This window comes from Neophocaena asiaeorientalis, unplaced genomic scaffold, assembly GCF_003031525.2.
Source record: "Neophocaena asiaeorientalis asiaeorientalis breed wild unplaced genomic scaffold, Neophocaena_asiaeorientalis_V1.1 scaffold91, whole genome shotgun sequence".
Taxonomy (NCBI): domain Eukaryota; kingdom Metazoa; phylum Chordata; class Mammalia; order Artiodactyla; family Phocoenidae; genus Neophocaena; species Neophocaena asiaeorientalis.
Window position 1 is genome coordinate 13,613,811 of NW_020173198.1, and position 13,090 is coordinate 13,626,900.

The window sequence follows — 13,090 nt, forward strand, 5'->3', positions numbered from 1 at the left end:
GAGGACACGGGGAGGGGGAAGGGTAACCTGGGACGAAGTGAGAGAGTGGCATGGACATATATACACTACCAAATGTAAAAGAGATAGCTAGTGGGAAGCAGCCACATAGCGCAGGGAGATCAACTTGGTGCTTTGTGACCACCTAGAGGGGTGGGTAGGGAGGGTGGGAGGGAGACGCAAGAGGGAGGAGATATGGGGATATATGTATATGTATAGCTGATTCACTTTGTTATAAAGCAAAAACTAACACAGCATTGTAAAGCAATGTTAAATAAAATAAAATAAAATACTGAGGTAGGAGGGACAAGATTTTTCCTCAGTCATCAGACATTTTTCCTCAGTCATCAAAGAAGGGGTTTAACTGCCAGCAAGTAGAGGTGTAAACCTTTGGCCAACAGAGCATCTAAAAGACCATCAGAGCATTCGGCTTTGCCAAAGGCCACTGCAACCCACCATGTGCTTCTCCCAGCCTGGCCCCTTTCCTCCCACAAACCTGGCTGTGCTATTAAACTTTTAAAGTTCTGGCCCCTCCAGGATCCTAGACCTTTCACGTGAATATTAGCTTAGAAGCAAAATGAAAGTGTTACTCAGTAGGCCATCTCATCATTTCTCTCTCTTTCCCCAAGACGCTCTGCAGAATACTCACTCAAGATCCCCTCTTTATGCCAGGGAGTGGCTGTCCATAATCCATAGGGGGCCCAATGGCCTCAAAGGGCCGAGGCCCTGTAAAGGTCACCCTGCACTGTTTTGTGTTTCACACATCACAATGCTGGCAGCTATCCTGGCTCGCAAGCTGGCCTCCCAGCTCCAGCCTCCCCTCAATGTCACCAGTCCAGTAGGAAGAGAAATGACTGTGTTTGAGGCCAAAAAACTGATTCGTGGAGTGAATCAACTCAGAGGTGCACTCACCTACAGAGACAGAGAATGCAAATGGCATTTCCTAAAAGGCCCAGAGGAAGAACTGTAGGCAAGTGTGATGGTTAACTTTATGTGTCAACTTGGCTAGGCCGTGGTACCCAGATATTTGATCAAACACTATTCTTGATGTTTCTGTGCAGGTATTTGTCTTGATGAGATTAAAATTTAAGACAGGAGACTTCGAATAAAGCAGATCACCCTCCATAATTTGGATGGGCCTCATCCAATCAGTTGAAGGCCTTGACAGAAAAAGACTGAGGTTCCCCCAAGGAAGAAGAAATTCTGCCAGCACACTGTCTTCAGACTCAAATTGCAATTCTTCCCTGGGTCTCCAGCCTGCCAGCCTACCTTGCAGATTTTGGACTTGTCAAGTTCCACAATCACATGAGCCAATTCCTTAAGATAAATCTCTCTAGATAAATACATACATACATACATACGAGAAACACACACACACACACACACACACACACACACACACACACACACTATTGGTTCTGTTTTTCTGGAGAACCCTAATATAGCAGGTCACAAGGCTGGATGCAGGTACAAAATCATTTGTACACAGTACGCAAGAACAATGCTGGAGGGACGCTACCCTAACATACTTTAGTAGGAGAAAAAAGCCTTGTGCACGAAAATGTTCATTTCAGAATGGCTGATAACAAAAAACAAAAACAATGCCAACAACCTAAATACTCAACAACAGGGGAACCGTTAGCAAATCATGACATTGATCTGACCGAATATCAACCAATCGAGATTCATGGCTGTGTAGAAACATGGAAAACATCTGACAGTATTATAAGCGTTGGAACACAGCACAACCTAACCTTAATTCCAGTTCTTCCCACTGGTTTGACAAATCTTAACTAAAGAAACTGGCCTTTCATCCATCAGGTGGGGTTGACACCCACAAACCCCCCAGGGCAGCTCTAAGTATTAGGATACCGTGAATCTGCAGTTTGCCTCATCTGACCTGTCCCAGATGATCGACAAGGTAATGCTACTAACATGGATATGCATGTGAATGAGGATGAGAGTAAAAATCAAAGACAAAAACAGGGAAAGTCTCATGAGAAAGAAAAAAAACGCCAGTTCAACACATGGACATGCAAAGCTTCGGGCTAGAGGCACACCGTGCCCCTCCACTGCACCAGGGGGTCTCGGGGTCTTCATTTTACACTTTCACGGGCTGGTTTTGAAGCCAGCCGTGACTAGGGTTGCACTGCACACTACAGAGCTCAGGTGAAGAGGTCCCTAGTTTATTCGGCATTAAGAGTAAGACCAAGCACAGGAATTATTACGAGTTACAGTATGACAGCGGCCACAGCTGCCTGCATTCTTTCTTGAAGTGCCAGCGCCCGTGGCCAAGGCCCAACACGCAGGGTCCCATTAACTGGACAACAACGCTACAAAGCAGATGCTGTTTTTCTCTAGGTCTCACGCGAGGCCTGAAGCTCTGGGAGGTGAAGAAACTCGTCCAACCTAGTCTAACCTAAGCCACGCAGCTAGTAAATGAGAACCCAGGTTGTCTTGATTCTAAGATCCAAGCTCCTAACTATGCTTTTCTGTTTTACGCCTTCACTTGCACCAAGCCCCTCCTGAGGGTATAAATGCACCGCAGCTCCAGTGTTAAGGTGGCGAGTGCAGGCCAGTTACTGCCGTTCACACCCCTGCAAATAAACACAGAAATTACCAGCTGGAGACTATTGTCTAGAATACCCTGCCTCTCTCCTGAGCGTCCTGGGCTAGTGGCAAGTAAGGGATGCAAGCAAAATCCAAGCAACAAAAATGAAAGACACAGACATAAAGCAAGAATTTCAAGGCCTACATCTTGACACCAACTTTGCAGTAAGTACCTTCAAATAGTATATATGCTCCCTTCTCCTTAGTTCTCAGGAGTGGAGCAAACTCATGCTCCTTCTTCTGAAATCGAGATCTGAAAAAGGAATGATGCCCCAAACAAACAGAAAACTTGCAGTCTAATTTCACCCAATACTATAGAAAGAGCCAGCCACCCTTCCTCAGAAGCTCAAGCAGAACTTACTTCTCCGGCGACTCCGAGTGGCCCGGGCACTTCTTTCCAGGTGTGCTCCCATAAACGTCATCCTCATTCTCATCCACATCTTCATCATCGATGCTTTTCACATCGAGCTTCTGGTACCCAAACTCCCCGTTCAAAGACAGAGAATCGATTTTCCATGAGTTGCTGCTCTGACTTCCGTTGGAATTTGGCCCAAAGGGGCTTTCAAAGGCCGTCATGATATTGACCGAGGAGCGGTCGGAGTTCTCCTCTGAGCTTTCCCCTGCCCCAGGGATCTTCTTAAAAACATCCCCGGAGCTCTGCTCGTCTTCCTCGTCATCAAACGAGATGATGTTAGTCACCTTCTTTTTCTTCTTCCTCTCCCTTTTACACTTGGCATCTGGCAAAAGATATGAGATAAGAAAAAGCAGGCAAGATAAAGCGATGATGGAGCCATCCTGCTTCTAGACTGTGGAAAATCTCTACTATTCTACTAAAAACTAAATCTGAGATAAACTCAGATTTCTTTTAACCCTTGGAAAAAAAATTTGTCTACGGGAGACCAAGCAAAATGGATGTGTGCCTCTACCTCTGATGTGAACATATACGCCCTAGAGTATATATTACAATCATTCCTTCTAAGCAATCCTTCCAAGCACTTTGATTAAAAGGGTGAATCATTATTGAAATGAATCGTATTGTATCAAATGGAAGTATCTTTGGAAGATATTCTCATGGCTGGGACCAAGCCATGAAGACCAAGAAAATCAGTTTAGGGATTGTAGTCGACTGTCTAACAGCCACAATTCCTCCCAGCCCAGCACAATGCCCCTTTGCAGTGGGGCTTTGCTGGCCCCCATCAAGGGTGCTGTCTATTTCTCCACTCTCTGGAATCCAGGCTGACTTAGTGCTCTGCTTTTAAGAACAGAATGTGGCAGAAATAACAGTGTGTGAGTTCTAGAGCCTAGGCATTACCCTCATGGAATGCTGCCCTGAAATGACCATGAAAGAAGCCAGTCTAGCTTACTGGAGGATGGGAGACCATGTTGGGGGAAACTGAGATGCCCCAGCCAAGAGTCAGCACCAACTCCAGGTGCATGAGTGGGGCCATCTTGAGTCTTCCAGCTCAGTCACCAGCTGAATGAACCCCCATGAGGGAGCCCAGGTGAAACCACCAGAAGAACCATCCTGCCAACCCACAGAATCATAAAAAAAATAATAAGTTGTGGTTGTTTGTTTTAAGCCACTACATTTTGGAGCGTTTGTTACACAGCAAAGGCTAACTGAAACAGAAGTCAAGACTGCCTTGGTGACCAGCACTTAGACGAGCCGGTTTGTTCACCCATCTTAATCATCAACCTTGGGTGTGAGGCACTTTGGAGCCGATTCCAAAAAGTAAAATCCATCTAAACCAAGGTGTGACGTGGTGATGCTTCACCAGTGTGTCCCAACTCTGAGACAGTGTCAAAAGCAGGTTCCCAAAATGGACAGAAAAGACACTCCTTTGGCCAGTTTTTGTTCGTTTGTTTGTTTGTTTGTTTGTTTTGTCCATGCTGCATGGCATGCTGGATCCTAGTTCCCCGACCAGGGATCAAACCCGCACCCCCTGCAGTGGAAGCATGGAGTCTTAACTACTGGACTGCCAGGGAAGTCCCAAGATACTCCTTTGGGTATGCAAATTCCAGCATCTCTGGTACACAAAGTTATCAACAGTCCTGTTTCTATGTCATTTGCGTGGGGTCTGCTCGAGAAAGAGAGGGCAAGACAGATAAAGCCAGTGTGCACCTAAGACTCCATGGAATTCTGAGTCTTCACCATCATTAATAATTCCAAAGGGATGACCATGATTACTGCTTTGTTTAAGGGATTTGAGAATACCAGGATTAAGCTCTTATACCCAAAATTTCCAATTTTGCTGTTGCAATATTCTGGATGTCCCAGAAAGTTCAAAGGGTATTGTAAACTTCTCACAAAATTGATCAGAACTGAATCAACTTTCCTTTGCCTCCTCACAGCCTAGAGTCAAAGCTGACCAACTCCTCCCTTCCCCCGGCCTCCACTTAAATGTCATCCCCGCAACGGTATACATTCTCCATAGCACCCTGAGCTGGGCTTTCACCCCACTTATCAGAAGGATAATTAAAGAAATGAATGGATAAAGGAATGAAGATCAACTTCCCCTGGCTTCACGTGACCATCACACCCTCCCTTTCAGTTTGCTCTGACTGAGCTGTTGGCTTGGTTACCCTATCATCTTCACATCTCAGGAAGGCTCTCAGATCCCTTTCCAAGTGAATAAGGGTAAGAAAGATAAACACATGGGGACTTCCCTGGCAGTCCAGTGGTTACGACTCCGTGCTTTCACTGCAGGGGGCACAGGTTCAATCCCTGGTTAGGGAACTAAGACCCTGCATGCCACACAGTGCAGCCAAAAAAAAAATTAAAACGATAAACACAAACATGAACTGAAAATAGGAGTGCATCAGATTTCACTCCCCTTAGCGCTTTCAGATGACACAATCTGTCATCCTCACCCGACCCTCTGTCCCCCCCTCGTTCTCGCTCACCGGCACTGATGTGCTTGGACACGACGGGCAGGTGGTCGGTCTCCTGCTCAGGCCTGATGAGGATGGAGACGGCCGAGGATGCCGTGATCTCCCTGAAAAGGCTGCTCACTCCTTGCGTGGATTCCTTCAGCAAGGAGGTCACATTCTGCGTGGATTCCTTCAAGAGGTCCGAGACGGTGGGAGCAAACTTACTCTGCCCGTTTAAATCCTTGTTGTCGATGTTAATCGCGAAGAGTATGGAGTTCAGACCTGCCCCCAAAAAGGGAAAAGCCTGGTGTGTCTGCTGTTCAATAGTCACACTCCAACACAATAAACAAGCTGCAGACGTTATAGTACACAAGAGGGTACACACTCGTCTCAAATGGTGATAAAAACCACCCACAAAACTGGGGTCAGGAGATACCCGCTATCACTGGAGTTGAGTCTTTCCAAATTCTCTCCCTATCCGTCAGGAAGACAAATGCAAATAAGAAGTCAACCGTGGGGAGGTTAAGGAATAAGTTCTGAGGTCGGACTGCCTGGGTTGAATCCTAGCACTGCCACTTACATGCTCTGAGACCTTGGGTCAAGCCATTCATGACCTCTGAGCTTCAGTTTCCTTATCTATAATAGGGGGACAGCAGCATCCCTTACAGAGTATTAAAGACCATCACCCATCGAAAACAGCTCAGTAAGCAATCAAAACATGTGTACCAATATCATTACCATTATCACTTTAGGCAAAAACTTGCCCTGGTCTCCTACGGCCCACACAGGACATCATGGTCACCTGACTTTTCCTCATCAATGGACAAGCCTAACATAACTCTCAGTAGGTGGGACTCAGTGCAAACTTTGAGGGAAGAGAGAAAAAGGAGGCAACAAAGGATGTGGAAGAAAGAAGCAAGTTACCCACTTTACCCTTTGAGTGACAGTCAAATGTTAAACAATTTAACGATTCATCAACTAGCATCAATGCAGGGCTTTCATAGTAACAAATCATGTACTTGACTCTTTCTCACATCTCATTCTCTCACAGCCCTATACAGGTGACTGCCGTGCTATCAGGATTCCCACGTCACAGAAGAGAAAAGTAAAGGTAAAAAAGCTCATAGGATCTGCCCCAGGCCACCTGCCAGACAGGGGCAGAGCTAGGCTTCAAAGGCAGGTCTCCTCCTCCAGTTCCCTGGATCTTTATATTACACTTGCAAAGCCATGGCCAAAAACCCTCAACCCCATGCTTTCCCAGCCAGGGCATCAAATTCTAGATAAATGGACTCAATTGCTCATCACCACTAAAGGAAGGACAGCGGCAAGTGACTCATTATTAATTCGGTGAGGAGAGGGAAAACCAGAGCATCCCTTGGAGTTATAAATTCACTCCCAGGCAGCCTCTTCTGCTCACCAACCTTCACAGGAGCCCCCGCCCTTGGCCCTGGCCAGGCTTACCAGCTGCCATGGTAGGAAGCATGCTAGACCTTTCTTCATCCATCACAAAAGCCCAGTCTTCATAAAAAGTGCTGCAAATTGGAAAACAGAGGGAAAAAACTCTGAACAGTGGTTCTCAGCATCTGTCAGCCAAACAATTCCCACATATGGTTCCCTGGAAAATCCATGCCTGGTTATCCCAGAGTGGATATACGAGGTCTCTGCTGGGCTGAGGCTTCTGGTTATAAACAAAGGATTGAGCGCATATATCCTACAACTTCCTCACTGGTCCCCTGAGATCTTTAGAGTCCCCTGAGCTTGAAAGTACTGAGATAGGCATGAGATGTACACGTGGTATTTCTGAAGCAGAAAAGGAGAAGGGGACAAACAGGGGTGACTTCCACTCAAGCTATGTCTCTAAGAGACAGAGAGGAAATCCAAGCCGGCCCACAAGGCCCCCCTGATTGGGTTAATACAAGAAGAGACAATTTCAGTAAGAAATTATAGTTCCATGGCTCCATCAACCAGGGCATTTGTATATAACACCAGCTTGGGCTGCAGCCCAAAAGCCCAAGTTACCCCTGGAAAGGGCTGGGAAGCTAAAAAGGCCCACAGATCTAAACAGCAGTGGGGGAGGAGGGGGACAGAAAGGCCTACAGGTCAGTCCATTGTTCGAGGTCATTCAGCAATAAATGGTACAGACAGGGCTCCAAAGCAGGTCTCCCAGCCTCATTCCCCAGCTCTTTATCTGATCGCCCGTTAAGCAGTAACAAGCAAATACCCTCACCCCTCAGACTTCCCCGCCAGGTCAGAGAACCCTAAACTAACGGAGTCAAAACCCAGTTTCACTGAAGCACAGTCAGTGACGGGTGACCTGGAGTTCAGCAAGAGACTGGATACAACTAACAGAAAGAGAAAAGAAACACATCATTTTCAACATACTCAACCTGGCAAAAATGTCAATGGAAGCACAGACTACATGTTCAAGGTGGCACTGCAACTAGACCTCTGATTCCCAAATTTGTGATTCTTTACAAATTGGAGCCAGTTTTCATGCATGTAAATGAATTTGGTTTTCCCACATCAAGTTAGAGTGGCTAGTGATTCAGGTAAGTTCAACTTTGATTCTTAACAGCTGATTCATTTCAACTGCTCACTATTACATTCAACCTTGACAATGAGAGCACAACTCTGAACTACAGCTGTCCCTTGGTATCCATGGGGGATTGGTTCCAGGACCCACTTCGGATACCAAGATTTGCAGATGCTTATATAAAATAGTGGAGTACAATTGGCTCTCCAAATCTGCAGATTCTGCATCCACGGATTCCACCAACCACAGATCTTAAACACGGTACTCAATCTACGGTTGGCTGAGACCACAGATGCAGAACCTGGGGATAGAGAGGGCAGACTGCACTTGTAAATGATCTGCTGGAAAGAGCTTCACACACACACACACACACACACACACACACACACACACACACACACACAAACTATTATAAGAAACATGAGTATGTTTTCCTTAATGAAAGCTGGTTAATGCTCAGATGTACACACAGACATTCGCAGCCTCCCAACTCAAGACCCTAAGCAGCGCACAGGTACAGCTGATGCCAGTTGTTCTGGCCCCCATCCCTACCATTTCACATCCACAGGGTCTGAACACACCGGACAAGGTACCACAAGCAACATCAATAGGAGAACTTCAAGGGTATCTTTAACAGCCTTAGTGCACAATCCCAGAACACCTAACAAACTACTGGTAGAGAGGTGACCACAAGCAACAGAAGAAACAGAAGAGGAGACTTGAGCCAGGGAATGCACAGCAATATGAAATCACAGAAATGCATCACGGCACTAAGGAAACGCCAGCTTAATGAATTAACTGACATGCTAATGTTGAGGATCTGGGCTGATGTGGAAGTTATTCAAGGGTCCAGGGCAGAATTGACCACTGTCCCTTTGCATCATCAGGTGACACAAAACAACATGTCTAGTCCACCCTTCTCAGAGGGAAAATAACAGCGAGAGAGAAAGGGACAGGGAGAGGAAGACAGGGAGAGGAGAAAAAGGTCACAAACACCAGCATACAAGAAAATGACAGAAGAAATACCAACACGTTAGCAGAGTTATGTCTGTGCAATTTATGAGTGATTTAAGTTTCGCCCAGAGGGTTCTACAGCATCGCCAAATGTTCCTGAAGGGAATACGGCTGACTGCACTATCGCTGATGCACATTCAGTGCCATCTCCCCATGGCTGTGGGATAACCACACCTCACCCACCCTGCTGAGCTTGCTGGCCAATGACATATGAGTGGGAGTGAGCATCACAGCGGGCAGAGGCTTTAAGAGCCAGAGCTTCGCTCAGCCACAGCCCCTTGTCCTGCCTTGGCAATCAAGAAAGCGCATGTAGAGACGGAGCCTCTGTCAGCCTGGGTCCCTGAGATGAGACCTCCCACCCATGACAGACATGCAGCAGGGGGAAGAAATGAACTCGGCTGTCTCAAGCTAATGAGTTTTATACGATGCCTGTTATGATAGCATAACCTGGCCTATACTAACTGACAGAGTGAACTTTATGATCAAGAAAAAAAGAAAACAAAATAAAATGAGACGTTGTTTAATAATAACAAATGACTTCTCTCCCCAACTTAAAACTTCCCTATTTCTTTCCATCAGTTTGGGGTTTATTAACCTCAAAAAAACCAAAAGGAGCTGTACAGTACACAGCACGCAAGGTGAGACACAACATGAAACTGGGCACTGAACACCCAACATCTAAAGAGAAAGAAATTCTGCATCCGAAAGAAACCCAGATTAAAATTCCAGCAAGTGGGGCGCAGGCTGTGTCCTAAGACAACAGCTCTCTCCACACCCCAGGCCTTAATAATAACAAGCATCTATTGAGTGCTTGCTGCATGCAGCTGTCATGCGGAGGGAGCCCTTTACAGGCATCCTCATTTAGTCTCTGGTCGACTGTCCCCACAGCACAGCTGGACAAGCTGGGGCTGGAAGAGGGGAACCCAGCTGCCCCAGATGCAGGCGGGCAGATAGTATGATGGTCACCCCCTGGCGCACTCCCTCCCCGAGCCCCTCTGAGGTACCTGAGCCTGCTGTGGTCGGCCAGGAGCATGTGTAGGTAGCGCTCCAGGGAGTGTTCGTTGAGGGCGCAGCGTAGCCAGGCGCGGCCGCGGCCCACGTCCGAGGCGATGTGGCGCAAGGCGTAGAAGCGCTGCAGCTCATGCTTGCTGAGGACCTCCTTCACATAGAACCAGAACACGGGCTCTGTGGAGACAGTGGGACCGCGCTGTGGGACGTGCATCGTTTGAAGAGGAACACCCTTGGGCAGTTTTTGGTTTTGTTTTTTTTATTGGAGTATAGTTGATTTACCATAATGGAGAAGAATATTAAGAAAGAAAGAATTGCATATATGTCCATGGGCAGTTTTGAGGGTTGTAAAAGAGTTACTTCTTAGCACCAAAAAGGAAGATACCCGAGAGTATATTGAAAATAAAAATGAACCCCCCATCCACCATCCAGAAGTGACAACCAACATTAACATTTTCGAGTCAGTCTTTTTGCCTGCACTTTGCTTTTTTATACAAAATTGACATCTGTGAGAGCTGAATTATGACCCCCAAAGATAGCCATATCCTAGTCCCTGGAACCTGTGCATGTTACCTTTTACGCCAAAAGAGACTTTGCAGGTGTGACAGGTCACGTCATTACAGGTGTGCAGGTGTGTCCTTACAGCAGAATGACCCCTGTAAGGATCTTGAAATGGGGAGATTATCCTGGGTAGTCTCTGGGGGCCTGACGTAATCACAAGTGGCTTTAAAAGAGTAAGAGGGAAGGAGAGCTGATGCAGAAGAGAAGGCAGTGCCATGACCAGGGAAGCACAGCCTGAGTGATGCGGCCACAGCCAAGGAATGCCAGAAGCCACCAGAAGCCGGAAGAGGGAAGGAACGGACCCTGCCCTGGAGCCTCCAGAAGGAACCAGCCCTGCCATCACCTTGACTTTAGCCCAGTGAAACTGACTTTGGACTTCTACCCTCTATAACTATAAGAAAATTAGTTTGTGCTGTTTTAAGCCACAAACTTTGTGGTAATTTGTTAGAGCAGCCATAAGAAATTAATACACCATCACATTGTGTGTTGTATATGTATATGTATGTATGTGTGTATATATAAATACACACACACGTAGCTTTGTATCCTGACTTGTTTCTTTTCTTGTCTAGATCATGAATATTTTCCTGTAACATGTAAAGACCTCTGAGAATGTGATTTTTGATAGCTCCCCAGTTAAATACAATTTATTTCAGGACTATTGGGAACATAATATAATGCCAATTTCCCCTGTATAATGCTTTGAACATCCCTGTACATAACTCACTGTTCTTGTTTCTAGTTCCTTAGGGGAGATTTCCATAGGTCTGAGCAGATTTAAGGCTTTACGGAAAGCTAAGAAGTTTGCTTTTATCCATAAAATAGTCATCGTGTCACCTCACATCCTGCTTTTCTTGTCTACGTGCACACAGATGTTTTTCATAGGTGTAATTCTAGTGTATACCTAATTTTGTAACCAACCTTCTTTACTTAAGGACAGTCATCAACACTTTTCAATGCTGCCAATAATAACGGCAACAATAGCGATGGCCGCTACTACTTATTGAGCATTAACTACGTGCCAGCCATTGCACCCAACACTTTCCGTCCGACCTCAGTCCTCACATCCACCAAGGCCATCTCCATGTCAAAGACAAGGCTGAGGCCCAGACAAGTGAAGTAACTGGCCCAGTGACACACGGTTATAAGTGGTACAGCAGAAAGGGACCTCAGAGCTGTCTCCCTGCAAACCACTTCATCACACTGCCTTGCAAAGTGAGGGGTGCTCTGCCTCCTTGAAAAGGATCACGTTCACAACTGCTCGATATCCCGAGGGGGAAACTGCTGAGTCTCTGCTGCTAGACGGGGATTCTGATCCAGGAGCTAAATAGGCTCAGACCCCTCTGAGAAGGTGACAAGAGCTTTGAAGCTTCCTTCCAGAAGGATGTGAATACACACATCTCCATAAACTGGACAGCAAGTTAATAAGCTCACTCTAAGATTGCAGTTCGGCTCAAGTAGCACAGACTGTATTCTTCCCAGTAGCCACAAGCTGGGCGAGGCTATGGGCCGCCAGGTAGACAAGAAGGACTCGTTCTTAACAAGCTTCCAGTCTAGCAGGCAGGACAACAGGTGAGGAGGTCTTCAGCGGAAGGACCCTGGGCAGGTCCCCTCAACCATGCTAAGCTTCAGACTCCTCTCCCTTAAAGTAAGCCCCAAAGTGCAGAATCACCTAGGGTTACTGGGGTAACTGGAGAAAAGGGGGGTAGAACACTGAGCATGACGTCCAGCCCATGATGACCAACCACTGTTCGCTAAATTATCTTTTTACCCAAGAGCATTCATGTTGCTTCCTCTTTTCCTTTTTCTGCTAACAGCATCCAAATGTGTGTGTACTTATGAGTGTGTGCATGCATCTGCGTATCAAGTCAACCTCTGAGATCATTTAGAATAAACATCTCAGGAACGACTGGTAAAACCACCAGCAGGGCAGTTTACCCAGAATACCTTCTGTCTCAATCCCTAAAAGCCAAACTAATCCCCTTCCGAAACCCATTAGATCAGCCCAAACCGCACAAGTGCAAACAGGCTTCTTTCTACTGGAAGCCTCTCTTAGAATTTGGTAAGAGTACCACTCTGGGCCAGCCAGCTGACCAGCCAAAAACTTGTTTTGTAACCCACCAGACAACCACCAGTACATCCATCACGATTCCAATCAAGTGACTCTCACCTGCATTGTCTTTCCTGAAAACTGCAGTCACCTCCCTCTGACCCTGAGTACGCATGAAACACCTCAAAGTGTGTTTTCACCTTTCAATTTCGCAAATTGCTTACCGATACAGAATCCTTCTAGAGCCTGCCTGGGTGATGCTTCTGACAATCATTATTACCCCAGCAGGGCTCCGCTTCCACTGCCAGAATTAATGTGGTCTACTTAAAGCACAGCTCACCTGCCACTTAAAACTTGCAGTGTCCATAATTTAATTTGGGAATATACACTTATCTCTTGTTGCTTTAAACCGGAGGCTGATTCCAAAAGTGGGTGAGGGCTTCTGG

At 46.4% G+C, this 13,090-nt stretch overlaps 1 protein-coding gene across 5 annotated transcripts in view; it reads right to left on the reverse strand.

Moving 5' to 3' along the window:
* Positions 1-13,090, reverse strand: part of SNX29 (sorting nexin 29) — a 541,330-nt gene that overhangs the window by 470,714 nt on the left and 57,526 nt on the right. For all 5 annotated transcript variants that reach the window (XR_003003188.1, XM_024744175.1, XM_024744176.1 and 2 more), the window contains exons 5-8: positions 10,030-10,210; positions 6,940-7,010; positions 5,512-5,760; positions 2,969-3,344 (exon numbers count right to left, since the gene is read on the reverse strand). Coding sequence is in view for 4 of the 5 variants with exons in the window: in XM_024744175.1 (XP_024599943.1) it covers positions 2,969-3,344; positions 5,512-5,760; positions 6,940-7,010; positions 10,030-10,210 (877 nt within the window). In the remaining variant the exon portion in view is untranslated. The remainder of the gene's footprint in view (positions 1-2,968; positions 3,345-5,511; positions 5,761-6,939; positions 7,011-10,029; positions 10,211-13,090) is intronic.